The sequence below is a fragment of the Seriola lalandi genome, unplaced genomic scaffold, assembly GCF_002814215.2.
Source record: "Seriola lalandi dorsalis isolate HSWRI2012SDOR001 ecotype SW California unplaced genomic scaffold, Sedor1 jcf7180002054855, whole genome shotgun sequence".
Classification (NCBI taxonomy): domain Eukaryota; kingdom Metazoa; phylum Chordata; class Actinopteri; order Carangiformes; family Carangidae; genus Seriola; species Seriola lalandi.
In genome coordinates, this window is record NW_019525408.1 from 800978 (window position 1) to 820613 (window position 19636).

The following is a 19636-nucleotide window of genomic DNA, read 5'->3' on the forward strand; positions in this document are numbered from 1 at the left end:
CACCAATGCAAATTCTTGACAATCGCTAACAATCTGGCAAGTGTCAAGCTCACAGCCTCGTCGTCGGATCATGACGTTCTTTAATGATGGGGGATCAGTGGATGTGACGGTCTAAGTGGAGAGCCCCAAATCCCATCCACACAGAGGAGGATACACTCGGAGGCACATGTGGCATTAGAATGTAGTGTGACCTATATATGGCGGGTGCTCTGCAAAAGTTTTAGATTTTTAAATAATGAGGTGCCGGCAACCGTGTGAAGGTTATTCAATCTTAATGTCCTCCTATTTCTGACAGCCTCCCTCACTCTGATAAAGGAGCGTGCTCACCTTTGATCAGGCCCGCCGACATGTGTCGACAGAAGCTGCTCGCTGGTTAAAATAAATTCTTAATTCGAACTTGGGGGTGGGTGGTTGTAGGGTGGGCTGCCAGGGAGGGGGCATCATAGGATCAGGGAATGATGATCTCTGGGAATGATGGGGAAATGAGGAAATGGGTGAGCTGGTAATAATGTTTTCGACACCAAGGTCTTTCATTGCACAAAGAAAGACTCAGGCGAAAAAACCCTGATGGAGCTAGACGTACTGTATCTACAGGCAAGTAAGAGCGTAGCCCTCAGTGATTTCGTACTGTTGCAGCTCAGTGTTTTGGGGCTGGATTTGAATGAATTTCAGTTTAAAACACTGACATCCATCACATGTTGCGTTTTTAAAAAATTGCTTGGTACCCAACAACAACTTTTCTGTGTCTCTTTTCCTTGTTCTAGGCATTTAATATTTTATTTAATCTTTGAGCTTAGGGTTAGACGTAAAATCTCCAGTGAGGTTAAAGGCAGGGTTCATGGTGAAAGTTAACTTTCTAGATGATAATTATTATAGAGTTCATGCTTTCGCAGCTCGGCCAGATTCACCACTTTACATCTTCATCACCCCCCCCCCCTTTGAGTATTCCTGCACAGTCATACCCTTCCTCCTCTCCCTGTGGTCAGTGTCTCCACCTGTCTCAGTGTGTGGGCCAGACAGTGGGGGACAAGTGGTGTAGGCTTCCCTGCTAGGGACCGCGGGTCCCTGGTGGGGCTAATGGAGCAGAGAATAGAATATCAATTAAAAGGTTATAAATATTTAAGAGCAGAAATATTCAATAATATAAGGGTGGGGGGTCCAGGGGACTCCTCAACTTACAAGATGAAAGTTGTGGCATGATAAATGTCACTAGACACCATAAGAGACAAGAGTGCGTATGATGGATGGACTGGAATTCACAGACAGATATTACATGGCTCTAAAGATGTCAATCACCATTCAGATTTCCACATTTTATTAGTGTAGCACTAATTCACTTTTAACGCTGTAAAGACCGCAAAATTTATCCTTAAAAATCTTCCAGTCAGATCTTCATTATATTCCCCTCATGAATAATTTCTCAGTCTCAGCTACGATCGTCTTACTTCGAGCTGACCTTATCAGAATATGGATCAGCGGTCAATGTAGTTTCCCTCTTGTCCTTACCGCCTACACTAATATTGTCGAGCTGATTAACAAAATTAGAAAGGGTTTTCGGCGTGATGAAAAACTCTCAATATGCCGCAAATCTTCCCCTTCGTATTCCACATGTGATTGTCAGCCTTTCCAAGCATGGTGGTATTGATCTGCTGTCCAGCCTGTAGAGACTGGTAGAAGAGGATGTCCTGATCTGATGGATTACTGTATGAGGCCCAGAGGCACAGGAACCTCAGTATTGACATGGCTCTTTAATCCCAGGGTTGGACGTGACCTTGCCGTGTCAAGCCCACCCCCCCTCACTCACGCTTCCCCAACAACCCTCCCATCCAAACATGTAGCAGTTTACACTTCCAACGCTGCATCACAGTGGAGCACCAGAGGTCACCCAGCTCGACCCAGAGCAATGACCCAGCTTGGATTCACTTGGATGCTGGAAGTTACAGCTGAAGCTTGTCACTCAAAACATGAGAAAACAAGGGAGTGGAAATCAAACTCACACATGCATGAAGCTCTTTGGGTTTTAAGCGCATAAATTTTCCAGTTGCTCCGAATTGTTCTTTCATTTGGTCGTTATCGTAGATCTATTACCCGTGAAGCTTTGAGAGAATATCAACTTAATATGAAAAACAGCATAAAGTGCATCTGCATTCTGCACTGAGGAATTTAGTTTTTATATCAGAAAAATAAAATGCTTAAATGTAGCCATCATTTGTTTCCCTGACAGGACCGAGTTGTAATATTAGAGAAATTAATGATTCATAAAGGCCGTCGGAAAAAAATATCAAAGTCTTAACCTCCTCCACAGGCACCCAGTAAAAAAAAGACATGAAGTGTTCACATTTCGGTACATATTGTGAATTCTGTGTCTGTGTGTGTGGATGAATCATAAGTCTATATTGTGTGGCTTTTGGCCTCCGTCAGAAGTGTTTCCCCCAGAGCAAGAAAGGCCTGCATCTGTGAGGATTGGGTTGGGATTTTCATTTTCTTGAAACACCTTCTGTTCTGTTCTGCATGGTCCCACTGGGGACCACAGTGCTGATATTTTTAGAGGGCATGTTCCGAGAGCCTCAGTCGCCAAGAGGGAAGGACAATGGAGGGTGTGATGTTACATCAATACTTGGCGCAAGTGGGGGAAAGGAAAAATCCTGGGTGGCCTTGATGAGTTCTGGAACGCCTTTCCTCAAGGAATTTCACAGTTTAAGAGCACCCTACAGAAGGAGGACTTAAAATGGCCGCCAATGTGTATATACACACACGCACGCACGCACACACACACACACACACACACACACACACACACACAGTACATATATACAGTGTATATATATATTTATTTATGTATATATACACCCACACCTGCACACATCAGTGCCACACACTCCTTGTCCTCAGGCACTGTTAACTGTGTGCTAGGTGCAAAAAAAAAAACATGCTTCCTCCTAACGTCCCCCTCCGGAGTTTCAGGACAAACTGAAGAACGCTTGCATCAGTGGGACTTAAAATGGCTGCCGGTGAAAGTGCAAGGGCTCTTCTCCCCCTACAAAGCCTTAACCAGGGTGACATGATTGTTTGATTGTAAGTATGGCTTTTTAATCAGTCTTATTGTGAAGTGTAATGGTCACAGCGGGGGAGAAAGAGGGCTGCAGGCCATGTTGCCAATTTATAAGATGCTGTTGCAAGCCAGATTGGGTTTACTGTGCTTCTGAATGAAGATATTTATGGTGAGCTGTGAGTGAACAATGCAAGATTTGATTTGTTATTGGAGTATTTTAGAATCACTTGGAGAACTTCAGGTTCGACTGCTATTTCGAAAGATGATTCCTAGCCCTGGTTCAGGGTAGTCAGTCGCCCACCCCTGGCACTGCTGCAGCACAAAGCCAACAAGAGACAAAACTGCAGATGGATTGAAGAATATTGATGTGCGCGACCCGCGGCTGCCTGCGAGCAAGGCTGAATAATTTAGGGAAGTGTGTGTCGTGACGACAGCCCAACACACACCAATCTCACTTTTGTGTGTCTTACTGTGCTACGCTCCATACATCCACAGTTCTGGCTTAGATGTCTGGATAATATGGCAAGGTCTGTCTCCTTTTGATAGACGCTGACTGATGCACTTCAGCACGCACTGGCGGAATTTCATATTTCTTTGGTCCAGCCAAAACTGCAATCCAGGATTTATTGACTACACATATTCCCATCAGTCTAGTTTCATATACTGAAGTTTTGCTTGGGTGAAGCAGGGCAAACACAACGTAAAACCATTTCTAATAACAGAGCCCCGTGTGTGTGTGTGTGTATGTATGTGTGTGTATGTGTGTGTATGTGTGTGTGTGTGTGTGTGTGTGTATGTTAGATTTGTGTGTGAGAGCATTGTGCCACCCTGTCTGTGTGTGCCTGTATATCTCTCACCCTCACCTGCCCAACAGTTCTGTTATGGCACGAGTGGTTGAGTTACAGGGGCGCAAATTGAACCTGCATTTTTATTACAGCTTTTATTATTGTTTTTATTAAATCCAGAGTCTAGAAATCCATTTTATTGTCACCCAGAGGAAGCTGTAGTACTTCACTGTGTGGGTCACCCCTCTGACTATGTGGTGCTGTCATTTCCTGTGGCTCGGCAGATCCAGAGTGCGCCCTCGAGAGGGCGGCGGAGGATGGTGAGACTGGGCGTCTGAGGAAGAGGCTGCTCTCTCCAGAGGAAGGAGAAGAGGGAGAGGAGGAGGACGAGGAGCCTGCACTGCACAGCTGCGACAGCTGCCGGCAGGTGTTCGAGTCGCTGAGCGATCTCACCGAACACAAGATTAATCAATGCCAGCTGACAGGTAAACAACGTTCAGCCCACCGAGCCTCCCCTCCACTCTGCCACTCAGCTCTTCTCCCACTCCCACTCTCACTCTATGCCTTCACCAGAGAATATGCCACACTATGTGTGTTAGTACACTGAGCCGAGGGGAGCACAACAGCAGACTACCACTTTCCTTGGTAGATATCCAACAACACACACACACAGGCCTCACACACATATCACATTATTTATATGTGCTGTACATCAATATCCACAGACGTGACATACAAATAGGCCTCCATGTGTCCTCATAATAGATCACTGTAGGCTACAGTATATGTATTTATAGTATGTGCATTGTGTCCTTCCCTGTTTCAGTTTAACATTTTATACAGTGCTATACTAATTCTAACATTTCACTTGAGCTGCTACGAGGTCCCACAGTAACCAGACCACCAACTGCAAACAGATCCTTGCTCCAGGAAAGTCCCTCAGCTGGTCCCAGTGCTAGCTAGCTCCAGTAGTAATACCTAGTGGGACTGAAAGAGAAGGATGCCATTGGCAGACTGTGTCATTGACCTGTTGATGGATGAATAGAGCTATAAATATCCTGACAAGGTGGCAGACAGAACTAATGATGTGAACTGAAGGTTTCCATGTGCTTCTCCTGGACTTGCTGTCCTCCTTTACACGTCCTGATGGGCCCGCATTGAGAAACACCATCTGACACACATTTCCCAATGTTTGGGCACAGAGCTTGTCTCTTCCGATTTTCGCTCAGTAACAGAATATGAACAGGCTAAAATGTAATGATCCCGTTTCTGATGTAGCACAGAAGCTTCTGTTTATCATTTCAAAGCAAATTCAAAGCGCTGTGCAAGAGAAAGTTAGTGTAGTCTCTGTTTACATTCAAGCACAGTTTGATTTCATATTTTGCAACCCACAATCAGCAAACCACAAATTATAGGGTCGATATCCCATGAGTTTTACAAAGATTTTCCATTAACTGTAAGATGGTCTCACAGTCTTGTGTATGTTTGTGTGTGCGCGCGTGTGTGTGTACATAAAGTGTGCGCATGAGAATGCTATCATGCCTCCATTGGTGTTAATTTAAGCAGAGATGCATGCATGTTCATTGTAGGAGTGATTTCATATGTGCAGGCGTGCTTGTTTACTTGTATGTGTGCCTCGGGTGCGCTCATGTGTGTGCAAATTAAAAAAAAAAAAAAAAAAAAAAAAGTGATGCTCATTCGACTAAAGGTGTGAAAATCAATGTACTGTTCACTTTCACATGACTGTCATCCAAAAAAATGCATTCATTGGCTTTGAGGGAAACTAAGTCCAGAACCTCCTATCACCCTTTTTTTTTTTTTTTTTAATATAACACCCAATTCCATCAAGCCAAGACAGTCTGTTTGGGGAACCTTGGAAATAAAAACAGAAAGGGCATTATTTAAGACATAGGGGGGCGTGCAGTAACACTGTTTGAATTAAAATTCTCTTTTAATTATACTTATTTCATAGTGTTATATTCAGGAAATGTCAGTAATGTTAAAAGAGTTGTGTATTTGAGCCAGGGACAGGCCTTTTATGTTCAGCATCGTTGTAATGTGGTCATGACTGACTCAGCCATATTTTTCCTATAATTAAGCCTGGCTTTTATAAATGTCAATCTTACGGACAAATAACTCTTAATTGCTCAATGATGAAAAAAAACACACTTTGGATAAGAGCCCCCGTGGAAACCAAACAAAAGAATCTAATTGCCATTAGGGTATTGTGATTGTGCAGAAACACTCTATTAGTATTCAAACACAGTGGGAGAAAAGAAACTTCTAGATGGCATACTAAGTACTTTGAATGTGTGTGTGTGTTTGCATGTGTATGTCTGTGTGTGTGTGTGTGTGTGTGTGTGTGTGTGTGTGTGTGTGCGCGTGCGTGTGTATGTGTGTTTGTGTATTCTCTGGAATATGGGAGGAGATTTCCTATGTGGCATTATGTAGACATCCATGACCAATTAATCTGCCTTACATCAAGTCTCTACTCACAGATGGATCCTTTATTAGAACCATTTTCTAATCAACCACCAGCACCTGCTAAACCCTCCATTTTTACAATTTCAAATGTTTTATTTTTGGTAAACAAATTGCAGAGCTTGACTGGAACCAATCCACATATGGAGATTTGCTTGCTGCTTCCTAACAGAACTCAGCTCGGCTTTTTCCCCCAGCTGACAACCCATAAGCTTATACAGTGTCTTACCAGAACCAGATATGCCCACATACACCCCACCACCTCACATGTTTATTATGGGCCTCATTATACTATGTACCCATGTTCTACAGTAAAGCACGAGTTTCACAACAGGAGTGAGACAAAACAGACTAGATAAAGTCTAAACAGGTTCTAGCAGCATGTCGACCACGCCCGATGCACAGAGAGAAAGAGGAAGATGTTACATGTCACTGCGATCAATGGCGGCCATTGTCTCCCCCCCGTCTGGCAGAGGTGTAACACCTTTCCATGCACTTAAGCCGTGACCACTGCAGTGCGCTAAGGGAGCACATGGGTATGGATTGCCTCGTGTCCCCGATGCGATCGGTGCTATTGATCGCGCTAATGCTGGACTGCGGAGGAAGGCGAGAGCCTGAGAAAGGGAGCAAGGGAGAAGGAGGGAGATGGGGAGAGAGAAAAAGAGAGAGTGCTGCAGGAATGCATCCCTAGGGAGCCCGTCTTGGGCTGGGGCAGGGCTTCAGGAATGCTCCCCAGGAGATCCCAGTGAAGGCTAGGGCAGGGCTGGAAGAATGCTTCTCTAGAGAGTTGAGAGTGGAGGCTGGCTGGGGCAGGGCTACAGGAATGTTCCCCCAGAGCACCCCTTTAACTCTGGGGCAGAAGTGGAGGGGCTCCGCGGGGGGAGAGCTCTCCCCCGTCCCCCCTCCGGCTCCAGGATGGCTGCGGATCAGGTTTCCGTGTGGGGATCAGCATCCTGCCGACAGGGCTTTAGGCTGCCCTGGGGAGGAGACAGGAGGCTGGAGGCACTGCTATTCCATAGGCCTTTCCAAAAACACTTCACAAATGCTTTGTCTCACTGTCTCACTGTATTGTCTGTACACCCTTGTATTGTTACTGATCCTTCATGGAGAAAGAGAAACGGTGTCTGTAGTTTGACTTTTGTTCATAGTTGGCACAATACACGCTCATACTGCTAGATATGAGATTGCACTGGTAGGCAAGGAAACATGCCTTCAGACCTCCTCGCCAAAGAAATACCTTGCCCCTCAGCTCATTTCCACTTGTGTTTACTAGCTAGCCCACACTGTAAATAAAAATAACACCTCTAGTTCAAAATTTAATTCAAAAGATTGCCTTTTCCCAAAGCTTTTCACTGTCACTTCTCCAATTCCGTCTCTCTGAAGGTATTTGAATAGCCTAGTGCACACATGGGCTGTGAGCCTGGTGGCCATTCTTTCATTACGGGTCCAGCTCCCTTGAGCAACACCTTTTCTTGTGTCCTTCACTAGAGGAGGGGCATGGCTGCTCCCCCCAGAGAGATCCGTGCCCTGCTATTTTAACCCTCTGTGAGATGACCTTTTTAATAAGTGTCTTTCTCTGTTTTCCTGCCGGCCACTGTGCGAGCAAACAGAGCATGTCTTCTGCTTCCCTCAGATAAAGGAATCAATCAGAGAGGGTGCAACAGAGAAAGAGAGAGAGATAACTGGGCCATATATGGATTTATATTATGTAGATTTCCCCTTTCTTCTTCCCTGTAGACATTGCAAAATGCACTCAGCTTCAATAAAATACATTTCAGATTTATGAGAAAAATACAAATGAAATACTAATACTCAGTGAAAAACAATAAGATCCTCCCCAACAATCCAGAGGACCGGTAATGGGATAGAAATAGTTTTCGACAAATTTCTAATATGAAGCCTGTCTTTGCAAGGGGTAGCCAGACAAATTTTTTAAACCCTCTGACATACTGTATGTTTTCTCCCTCTTCCATCCCTAACCACGACATGTTTGTTTGAAGTGTTTGAATTCATTTACATCAAGTCTTTGGGTCAGCAGCATGGAAACATTCAGTAATACCCTCAACTATGAACAGGCTCCTGGCAGTCCGTGTTTTCTACTAACTGTTTCCAAAAGGCTCCTATTGGTTGTACTCTTTTTTTGTTTTTTTTTTGGGGTTGTTTTTTTTTTTTTTTCAACTAACTTTGTGTATTGATCCAACAGCTGCTTTGTGGCTGCCAAGAAGAATGTGCCAAACTGCAAAGAATTTATTTGCTTCAAAAGGGCTCACATAAGAGGAAAGCGACATGAGCAAGACCTGATTAGCCGAACTCTGAGCCACTGCCATTCATCAGAAATTCTGCTGTGTTTTTGCCCGAGCGTCTTGCGACATCCTGGTACAAAGAGCAGCACACTGATTACAAGGCTTTGAAAAGAGGAGAGGCGGTCAGGGGAGAATAGCTACTTCTGGCACAACGCAGCCACTGAAAAGAGACCTCATGCTAGAGTGAGCTCTCAGAATTGGGCTTGAGTCTTTCCTGTGTGTATGTGTTTGTGTGGGGGGCATGTTCTGTGTGAGTGTCTATTGGAGAAAGAAATAGGTAGGAAGAGAGAGAGACAGGGAGGGAGAGAAAGAAAGGGAGTATTAAAGTAGATGTTTGACTCCACGGCGTAGCATCCCTGTGCATTTCCTCTCTGTGCGACAGTGCCAGTAACGTTAACAGGAGTGTCATTAGGAATTCAAAGCATATGCCCTCGTGAGGACGCCCTCTTTCTCTCTCCCCTGTGCTTCACACCGCACACATTATGCACTGTATAAAGTATTTATTGGTCTTTGTAAGACGAGGGCTGCATTTTCTACAGAGAAACAATCAAAATAAGAATAGAGGAGCCTTCATTTTATGCTTGTGTGTGTGTGTGTGTGTGTGTGTGTGTGTGTGTGTGTGTGTGCGTTGGTGTTTGCGTTGAAGGTAGAAATGACAATGGCCAGCACTGCAACTCCTTGCCTCCCTTACACTCACATCCCCCATCTATCTTAACACACTCTGTCTCTCATGTATTTGCTTGCTCAATCAGTCATCCGCTTAGGCATGCAAACACACACACACAAGTATTAACGCGCACGCGCGCACACATGCTCCCTCGCAGCACCTGCGTGCTTGCACTTTGCATTTTAGACGACACATAATTCATCGCCCAAGAGGCTGAACACATGCTGTGACTTTATCCAGTTGACCTCTTTCTTAAGTAGGTAGCCACAATAGCAGGGATGACATGTGGACAAAACAGAGATAATCTCATGTACTCACCCAGAACTACACGCACTGAGTGAAAACACTATATCAACGACACTGTTATTTCCCCCTCCACTTTGTAGCATCCCTTTGAAACTACTGACTTCAGTTGTGTGACAAAGACCTGGCCATGGAGCGGTTGTCTCGGTTTCTCTTGCTCTCTTCATCTCTCCCTGGCCCTGGCTCTGCCTGCTCTTTGTTCACTCTCTTCCTCAGCCTGCAAGTCTTTTTCAGCGGCACAAGCAGAAGAATGGCACATTAAATCTTAATAGGACTGCGTCTGGCCGTGTTGAATTGCAGAGCGTGTTAAGCCGGCGCTTTCCTCCCCCTTGGCACACGCTCGTGGAAGTGGAAAACAATTGAATAAAAGAAACCGCTCCCTCCCTCTGTAGCACAAGTGACTTCGGCTGATCTGCTGAAGCTATGAGACTGAACTGACTCCGGCTCACAAATGGCTTAAGCCCTTACTGAGAAACTGTAGCATAAATTACATTAGTCCATTTCCAAATGCAAAGACATACATGGAAGGTAGACACAGGGTTTACCTGACCACCCACAGTGAAGCTGAACAGTTGGAAAACACAGTCATAACACTGACTATGTACGAGATATTACTCACGACATACTCCCTCTTTCAATACATCCTGTTGGCTGAGACAAATAAAACGGAGTATAAAGAACAGAACTAGCCAGGAGAGATGAGTGAAATATGAAGACATGGGAAGGACAGAGGAAGAAGAGGGAAGTTTAGAGGGAGAAATTGATACGAAGGGGGAAGTGCAGAGAGACGCAGTCAAGGTAGAGAAGAGCCACTCTTAGCAGCAGCAGAGATGTGAGTCCAGGCCTGCTTTGTAAGGCAGTCAGAGGTGGTAATTAGCCAGTGATGAGTTGACTGGTTGTGTGTCCAGTGCACGGCACTGCTGGGTGGGGCTGTGGGAGGTAGATAAGGCCAGCAGTGGGCTTATCTCTGAGAAGGACAGGCACCAGGCCTGCCAGGCAAATCCACCCACAGACCAGCCGCATTTTATTAACAACATCATTAATGCCAGACAGGTTATGTGCGGTGGCTCGGAAGAGAGACAGGAAAAAGTAAAAAACAAATAAAGTCTCAATTCCTGCTTGGCTGGCCGGTCTAAAGTACATAGGCATCGGTTGACGTGTTTTGAAAGCAAGGAGCTTGTGGAGATGTTTACCAGGTAGGCAGCCAACGGAAGGGCACGGAGAGCGAGCTTGGATCTTACCTCTGGGTTTTGCTCACTCTCCTCTGGGTCCCCAGAATTCAAATGATTTTCTTTTTTCTCTTTCAAACGTGGGACTGCTCACCAGAATAATGATGAGGCAGATACAGAGAAACATAACTAGGCACAAAGAAAAGGCAAAAATGTATTTTAAAAACTTTATGGACATTTTCTCAGCTTGGTTTTCTAACAAATGCTGTGAAATGTAGAAGTTTTTTTTCTTCTCTTCTCTCAGTCACATAGTCCAGTCAGGTGTGCAATGTTTTAGTTTATTTGAACCATTTTCATTTAAAGAATAATATTAATGATAAAATACAAATGCTGTTACCCTTAAAAAGGTTTTTTTTTTTTTTGTGTACTTTTTTTTGCAACAATCTTATTTCCTTTGATCAGATGGCACCTTAACAGGTGTCTGGTGTGTGGCGGATGAGCATTCACTCGCTCTGGCTTGATTTTTTATAAACAATCGTGTGAAGTGCGTAACATGAACAAACACTTGGTTTGTAATTAACACCCTGTATTAGCATATCAAATGCCAGAGAGCTTTTCTGTGGCATGTTTCTCAACTATAATTTACACCAGCAGTCGACAGGATGTAACATGGCTTTGAGACAAAGACAAGTTCACCAATCAACATACACCTCATTCGCAGACACCTAAAAGAAACATCTACAGGCTTTAAATCATGTTAATACTCCCTACTGAAAAGGTCATAGGATTTTGCTTATGTCTGCATGGAAATGTACTGAACATTGATCCCCATAGGGCTTTTTCCTTAGATGGCCTTTGCCAAACTCACCAGTAATGGGAGGAAGGGAAGGAGGGAGATGGAGGGCGGTGGAAAGAGTGACCAGTCCGACAGGTTTATGTCTCCCTGCAGGCTGAGCTCTGGTGGAGTGGGCCCACAGGAAGGAGAGGAGCCAGCTGTGACGGCATCCTGCTAGCCGCTGTGGTTTAGGAACTTTGGGGTTACACTATCACCGACTCAACATTTCCCCCCTCTCCTCTACCCCTCCCAGGGGTTGTTTTTGTTGGCCAGGGGGTAGTGTTTGGGTGGGGGCTGCTATGGGGCTCTGTGGAACAGCCACTCCTATACTTCAGGATATGAGGAGTTCAACCACCCACAAGGACAGGGATTCTCAAATATCATGTGAAGTAACACATTTGTTCCTCAGTACTAATTGCCATTTTCGGACTGGAAGGTGGGTTCATAAATTTAGTTTTATGGGCAGGATGGGTGTCGTTTGAGGTCTCCAAGGCCACCAGCTGGACTGTGCTTTGGTAGAGGGAACAGCGCGTGTTGGTACAGAACACAATGGTTTTGACAGTAAAGCCACGCTACCAGGTAATACGGGGATGTCCTCTTAATGTTAAGAGCAGTGGGCGATGGGGGGTCCAGCACTGCTGAGAATGTAAAGGTCATCTAATCTATTCCACCTCCAACTTGCCCGGCTGATCAATCATCCTGGAGGAGTCGATCGATTTGATCAGAGAGCCTCTCCTAAGAGATGGCCTCCCAACAAGTAGCCAGGATTCTGCGGAAGGCTGCAGAGCGTGCCAGCTTGATACATGTCTCTGCGATAGACCAAGACATTAAAATCCCTGATTAAATAGTAACTCGCCACCTGTGGTAGCCATTCTCTAAATAAGCCACTGATTTAAAACAGCAAAGAACATCTACTGTTACTATCACTTCATCGTGTTATCAGGCTCACTCTAAATGCAATGCATGTACTTTAAAATCAGATCAACAAAATCCTGAAGGACTGACTGACAGCCAAGAGAGATTGGGCTGTAGTAAACAGAGTGGTAATCTTTATATTAGGACATTATGTGCCCCCCAGTCAAAGCATGATGCATCCTTCTCATCATGAACTTGGTTTGTAGAACATACCCCACAAACAAAGTCAACAGACAAAACCATCGTGTGATTGGATTTTAATCCAATTGCATTATTATTCAGGCCTCCCATTGGCCATTCATTACTCTCACATGGAGCCTGTGTGGGTTGTTATCACCCAATCAGGCTCAAGACTGTATTCTGGAGAGCATGCTTTCGTTTGCATCCTTTAAACCCTGTGAGCCCTCCCTCTCTCCGGGCCCGCCAACGGAATACCTAATTCCAAAGTAAACTGATTGCTCTCTCCAACAAGATTACGCTGTGATGATGTTAGCCAAATGAGACCGCTATTCGGATGCAACCAGGGCTGGCAAGGATGCTTTCCGCAAGATGACTGATCAGCATGTTAAGAGAAACGAGTTTGGAAAAAAAAAAAAAAAAAAAAAAAGGGAGGAGAAAACGAGGGATAGAAATCAAAAGAGTGTGAGAGAGTTGTGCGCGTGGGGGTAAGCAGAAATGTAATTTGCTTCTCACCTCAGGCGACTGGGCTCTGAGGCCAGTAAATATGCAAACAAGCTGAGCCTGGCCATCAATATGAAGACCCTAGATGATTACTAATCTCCACCGCAGAAGTAGATTGAGGTCTGTACAGCAGCGCCATGCAACATGAGGAAAAAACAGAGGGAGGTTACAGTCCAAACTAGATCTCCATATTGGCCCCCAACAGAGTTATGGGTATATTTGACCTTCAGTTTGAGAAGTAATAAGCTATTTATGATGCATACAAATCAGCAAGACAGCAGCATTAACGTGTCTTAAACGCATATTGCAAACATTTTGAAATGATCCATTAATCTTTCATCATATTCTGAATATAATTCGGGAACTACTGCCGTAACTTCTCGGTAACTTTGAACCTTGTTCTCAACTCGCCCAGGTCTTTTCATCATGGAGAACTCCTTGTCTGATATGAGCTCTTAGACGTGAGGCACAGTAGTTTACCAGCCCATTGTCATTCCCCATCCGTAATCCGGGATAAAAAAAACCTATGGGACATGGACCAGGCTGGAGTCATTAGGTGTGTGCGTGGCTTACCCAGACAGCCAGATAAACCAGATGCCTCGGGATGGCCAGGGGTCATCTCTCTGTGAGAACACGTTGTTGATGTCCTTGTTTCTCTCTCTAGCTCTTCTTCGCCCACACTCCTTCTCTCGCCCCTCGTCATCATTCCTCTCTTTCTTTCCATTCTCTTCCGTTGATTGCTGTGCACAGTCATCACAAACACAGAGGTCCGTGTTGGAGCTTAGCAGTCGAAGAACCTGTCAGCTGAAGGGAAGAAGGAAAGACAAACAGGGGAGTAGTCTGTGGCCTTAGGTTGAATGCCTGAGGGTGTACTACGTGTGGAGGATAGTTAGTGCAGAAGGACGCTCCGCAGTCTGCAGGTGAATCCTCTCATTTTGGGAGACTTAATGCATTTGAATCATCACCTCTAGGGGGTAGTGTTATGACTTTCTGTTTCAGAAGGAACCTTGATATAAAATGCAGCAAAAGTTGTGTCTTTTTTATTTTTTTATTTCTAAATACAGCAGGAGGGCCATGTAAGAGGAATATATATTCTAAGAATGTCTTCCCAGTCTTAAACATAATTGACTATTCCTTGTATTTTAGAGTGTGTTTCCAGCATTGAGCTTTACCCTCTGCAGCGAGTGCACAAGGCTTGAGGATGTTTACCTGGCATGGTGCCTGTTGTAGCTGCCCTCCTGTTGTGGAAAAGCAGGTCAGGCTATAGCTTTGTGTTTGTTTGTTTGTGCGTGTGAGCATTTTTGGGGGTGTGTATGAGTGTGTGAATGTGTATGTGTTTCTGTATGTATATGTGTGTGGTATGTGTATGGGGAGGAGGGGGAGATCAGTAGGATGGAAAGGGTCAGAGAGCACATTAAATTCAGCCAGGAAAAAAAATGCAGGATGTATCTCCAATGTAAGCATTTATTTTTCAGGAGCAGATAGGATGTGCGGATATGGGGGTTGGTGGGTAACTGGACTCTCAGTCCAACTGAACCATCCATCTGCTCAGCTATCAATCTTCCCCCTCTCTATCCCTCTGTTCATTTACTCATCCATCCATTTATCCATCCTCGCCCATGGCCAAAGGGCCATGTCTCTTTGTGGCCCTGATAATCTGGACCAATTTCCTCTGCAATTTATTTCCCAGCCAACCACCCACCTGGTCAAGCAGCATCAGGCTTCTCAAGGTAGAGCCACTCATCCCAGCAAGCCCCTTCGCACCAATCACATCCTGTTTTTTTTCCTCCTCAAGCCTCAGATCTTTTGTCTTTTGTGTTTTGAAGTTTCATTTCAGGATTGGAGTAATGCCACCTTTCTTCCCTCTCTAACTGTACGCTCTGACACCACTCGGCAGCCGTTGTTTACCCCCGATGTCCTAACCCTTCTCCGTCTTTTTGTTCTATTATCGTCTTCCATTTCTATCCATAGCTCTCTCTGCTGCCTCCCCTCTTTCTCTTTCTTTCTCTCTCCCTCCCTCCCTCCCTCCCTCCATCCTGTCATGGCTCCTCAGTATTCTGCTGCTGTCTTGTGTGGAGTGATTTTGCCCAGACACGTCTGGCTCTGGGTAAAGTGCGGTCCCCAGAGAGCGCGCTCTGCAGCCCCCAGGTCGCCGGCACCATGAATACATTATGATCCCCATTTCCATCCTGTTGCCACGGCAGCACTTTTAGAGCCGCAGGGCGATTAAGACGTGTGCTGTCGATACCCTGATAGGAGCAGAAGTTGGATCTGGAAGCTGGCCTTTGATCAGATTCCATCCTCCTGCCTGCTATTGGTGGCTTCAGCACAGGAAGACAAAGGGGTCTTGTGGGCTTTTTATTGGTTTGACAAGCTCACCTGCTGTACATAAGCATACCATGCATCCATCCTCAAGCTCTTTTTCCCACCTCTCTGCTTTATCTCAGTCTTTCCTGCCTGAAACCATTTCCCTCCCTTATTCTCACTTCCGTTGCTCCTCCCAATCGCTGCAGTTCAGCTAAGGCAGCATTATACGCAGTCTCTCTCTGCTCTCTGATATTCTGCTTTCCTCACAAAGGAAGCAACTCCCTTACCTTTTATTGTTTCCTTTTTTTCTTTGGGGGATGATGTATAAAACATGGTGCCTCAGGTAGAGGATGTTGGGTAGGAAGCCATGTCCCCCTAAATGGCCAGCCGTGTGCATGCGCCTAACACTTCACTGAGCAATCTGTCAACATGTCAGCAACACATGTTTTGTAAAAAGCCTCTGGTGGGAGCCAGGGGAAAAAAGGCACTCCTGCCAGACCAGAGAGGAAATGCTTTTTTCTCCTCTATGCAGTGGATTTTCTATTGCTGGTGCTCAGTCCCACGGGCCCCCCACCATCACCCTCCCCTCCCCCCCACACATACACCCGTTGTCTGCACTTCAGAAATTTGAACTGGGGACCCTCGAGGGGGTTTACTGGGAGGGTGGGGGTAGGCTGCGAGGGAGGGGCTCCCTCTTTTTCAGAGCGTATGAAATTGTGAAGGTATATTGTGGCAGGTCCCCAAGCGGTCTTTTCTAATACCTGAGTTTCTGGCGAAGCTGGAAATTACCAGCGGCTCCCCCGAGGGACGGCTTTATCCACACCAGGAAGGGGAGCAGAACTCAGTGGGGAGGTTACTTAATGCATGGCTGAAATAAAAGAATTTCTGAGAGACAGAGGCTGAAAAGCTAGCTTTTTTCTCCCCCCCCCCCGTTCCCTCTCCCTCTCTCTTTTCCTCCCCAGTAGTATAGTTTACTACTCTCTGCCTTCTCTTGAAGGGTTCTAGTTTAATAAACTTTCAGAGGATCCTGCTGGTGCAGACAGCTAGACAAATACCCTTGTGTGTTCTCTTTTGTCAGAGATACAGCTTTTTGTTATGTTCTTGCAAATTTGATTTCTCCCTCTGTCTTTCGTTTTCTCTGCCGCCCTCTGTCTCTCTCCCTTTCTGCATTTGTCTTCATCTCCCTCGTCCTCCTCTCGCTTTCTGTCTCGCTCTTCGATGCACATGCACACACACTACACAGACACACACAAAGTCAAACTCTGTCTCATGTGGTTGAGTTTATTGTTTGGTCTGTCTCTTCGTTCTCCCCCTCTGTGCTCCCTTTTGTTTTCTGTATGTTTTGTTGTATTGTGCAGAGAGACTGAGATGCAGATAGAATGCAGACAGTTTGCCCTGGGTGAAGAGAGCGCACAAGCACCCTTGGTGTCTGTTTAACAAAACACATTCATCTATTTACACATGACCAAATGTATAAAACTCTACTTTTTAAGCACAAGGTATGAGGTGTTTTTCATCAAAGAGATTTAATGCATAATGTTTTGGGGGTAATTTACTCATCTCTCTGTATGGCCTTATTTTCTGCTTACTATATGCCAGGATGCCCTTTTCCTTGGTAATCAGCACCTGTATCTAAAGTCCATGGATCATTAATCTTGCCTTGTTCATAACCTAAAAAAAAAAACAACATAAAAATCTCATCCTGTGTATGAAACGCCTCTCTCTCCGTTTCTTTCTTCCTCTCTCTTCCTCCCCCTCTACTGTTGGTAAATAATTCAACCTTTTCCCTGTAACAAGTGCTGGCCTTAATAGGGAGCAGTACCTGTAGTTGGGATAAACAAGGCAGCCGGCCTCACCAGTGAAACAGAGGGATTTGGGCTTCATGAGGGCAGAGGAATAAGTCGTTTCCTTCTGAAAGGCAGAGTAGACTGGCTGACATTAATTAAACCCTATAGGATAAAGGTTATCTGAGGCCTAGCAAAGCAGAGACCGTGCATACATGCGGGATGTTACGTCTGCCGAATCCTAATCAAGACTTCTTGTTAAAGCGACATGTGTGGGCTCAGGCATGTGTAATACGTCTGGTATGTTTGCACTATTACGTTCCAAATTCTGCGCGTCCCAGGGTGCTATTGATGAAATTGGTGACTACATTTCAGAAGAAATGCAATAACCTCTTTGGCCCTCCATCTTCAGTTGCAGATACAGGCTGATAACCCAAGCGAATAGTTCTCAAAATACATGTCCAACGCTTTAGCTACCACCTCTGCTACGTTTTCAGTGTTTGACACATTCCTAAAGAAAGACTGAGGGAATTTTTTTTTAGCGAGTTCCATGTTTAGAAGACATTGTTTTGCCCACCACGCTCTGTGGTGGGAGGTGTGCCTCCTCACCAGAGATCCTCCCATGGTGCACCTGTGACTGAGTCACCTGACCCGAGCTTCAGCATGGCGCTCGGGTGCCATGGCTCATGTTTTACAAATTACCCAGGGGGCCGTGCACCACCTCTGTGCCCATATTTCCTCCCTGCTGTATGCATAGAGCGTGGGATTATATTCCCCAACGCCAACTCCTCCCTCAGACAATGAACAGCCGCAGAGATGACAGTCACCTCACTAACCCAAGAACGCCAAGGAAAATACAAATTAAGGAAGGGAGAAAGCAGTGCTCTGACCTAGTGGCTTCTTCTGTTTGTGCTGGATGTATGCTAGTTAAAGAAAAAACAGCATGGATCCTGTTACCAGGCGGGTAGGGCTCTATGTGTTATGTGTGTGTCATCACGACTCCAATGGTAATCTTAGAACATCTCTTTCTCTCACTCTCTTCCTGACTCGTCAACTTATTTGCATGCCAAATTTAATTAAAGGTCACCTTACTGGTAATATTCTCTTGATATTTAAAGTAGCCAAGTAAGATCTCATTGTGTGCCGTTTCTATATTCGTGGTACAGTAACACTGGCTCTTCCACAGCGATAACATAATAGTAATGGCCGCTCCTTTCATATAGCGATAAAAGCTGATGTCCTCTCGTCTACAACAGTGCAATGAAAAGTAATTAGCTGATATGGATGTTACTGTCAGTGATAACTGATATTGGGGGACTATTACATTCACTCTCCTGAATGATGATCCTTGAAATGGGTTCATCACAGTGAGCTGCACTCTCAGATAGATGTTAGATAACCACATATAAGAAGGAAAACTCCACTTACAAAATTGTTACAATATCCACAAAAATCTCAAAGATTTACTTTACTCTTTCTGTTATACCATGACTCATCTTTAATATTTGATTGATTCACATTATGTTGTTTTTAAAGCAAAATTTAATGTAAAGTCACACTGAGCATCTGAGATTTTCCTCAAGTTTACTTGTATTGAAGGGATGATAATTCATATGGGGGTGTTGGTTGGCAGTCAAACTGAGTTCCTCTCCTGAGAGAGACATAAATAGCCTCCCAGGTGGTGGTGTGTAACTAAGTAAATGGTTACTAAGCCAAGGAGTGCTGGGTCTATGTAAATAGGGCAAGAAAAAGTATCCGTTGAGGTGCTGGAGTGAGAGGAGGGTATTCAAGGGTAAGATGAACCTCAATAATCTCTTTTAGGGATTTTTCTACAGTGACCCTGAAAGTTTTCCACTAAGTACGTCAACATGCAAAGTTTGAGCAAAACAATCCAGGGGAAAAGTTTTTTTTTTCAGCTGATAAATAGATAAACAGGAATAAATCAATGTGAAGTGATGGATGAATAAGTAAAATGCCCTGTAGTCATTTGTCTGGTTGTATTCAGGCCTCATATTCCAGCCCTGTTCTGCAAATGAAGATGAAGTTGAGGGCAACGAAGGAACTGATTCATTCGGCAAGGCGTGCGCGTGTTTGCGAGCGCGTATTAGTGTGTGCACGTGTGTGTTTTCATAATACTTAGCAGTATTAAGATATGATGATGAGCTGCTTGGATACCAGCAGAAAGCAATAGAAGGGGAAACAAAGCAAACCCCTAAATCTGTCTGCCATTTGCGCTCACATACTGTACACACATGTCATGAGTATTCTGGCACAGTTACTGGGCCAGGGAAGTGCTGGTCTGGGGCCTGGCCCATTCTCCAGAGACAAACCCCCCACCCCCCGCCTCCCGCCCC

At 45.0% G+C, this 19636-nt stretch overlaps 1 protein-coding gene across 3 annotated transcripts in view; it reads left to right on the plus strand.

Annotated features, from left to right (window-relative positions):
- The window catches only part of znf521 (zinc finger protein 521), a 90831-nt gene that overhangs the window by 11070 nt on the left and 60125 nt on the right, over window positions 1–19636 (plus strand). For all 3 annotated transcript variants that reach the window (XM_023427233.2, XM_087179565.1, XM_087179566.1), the window contains exon 3: window positions 4122–4322. In XM_023427233.2, the coding sequence (XP_023283001.1) occupies window positions 4122–4322 (201 nt within the window). The remainder of the gene's footprint in view (window positions 1–4121; window positions 4323–19636) is intronic.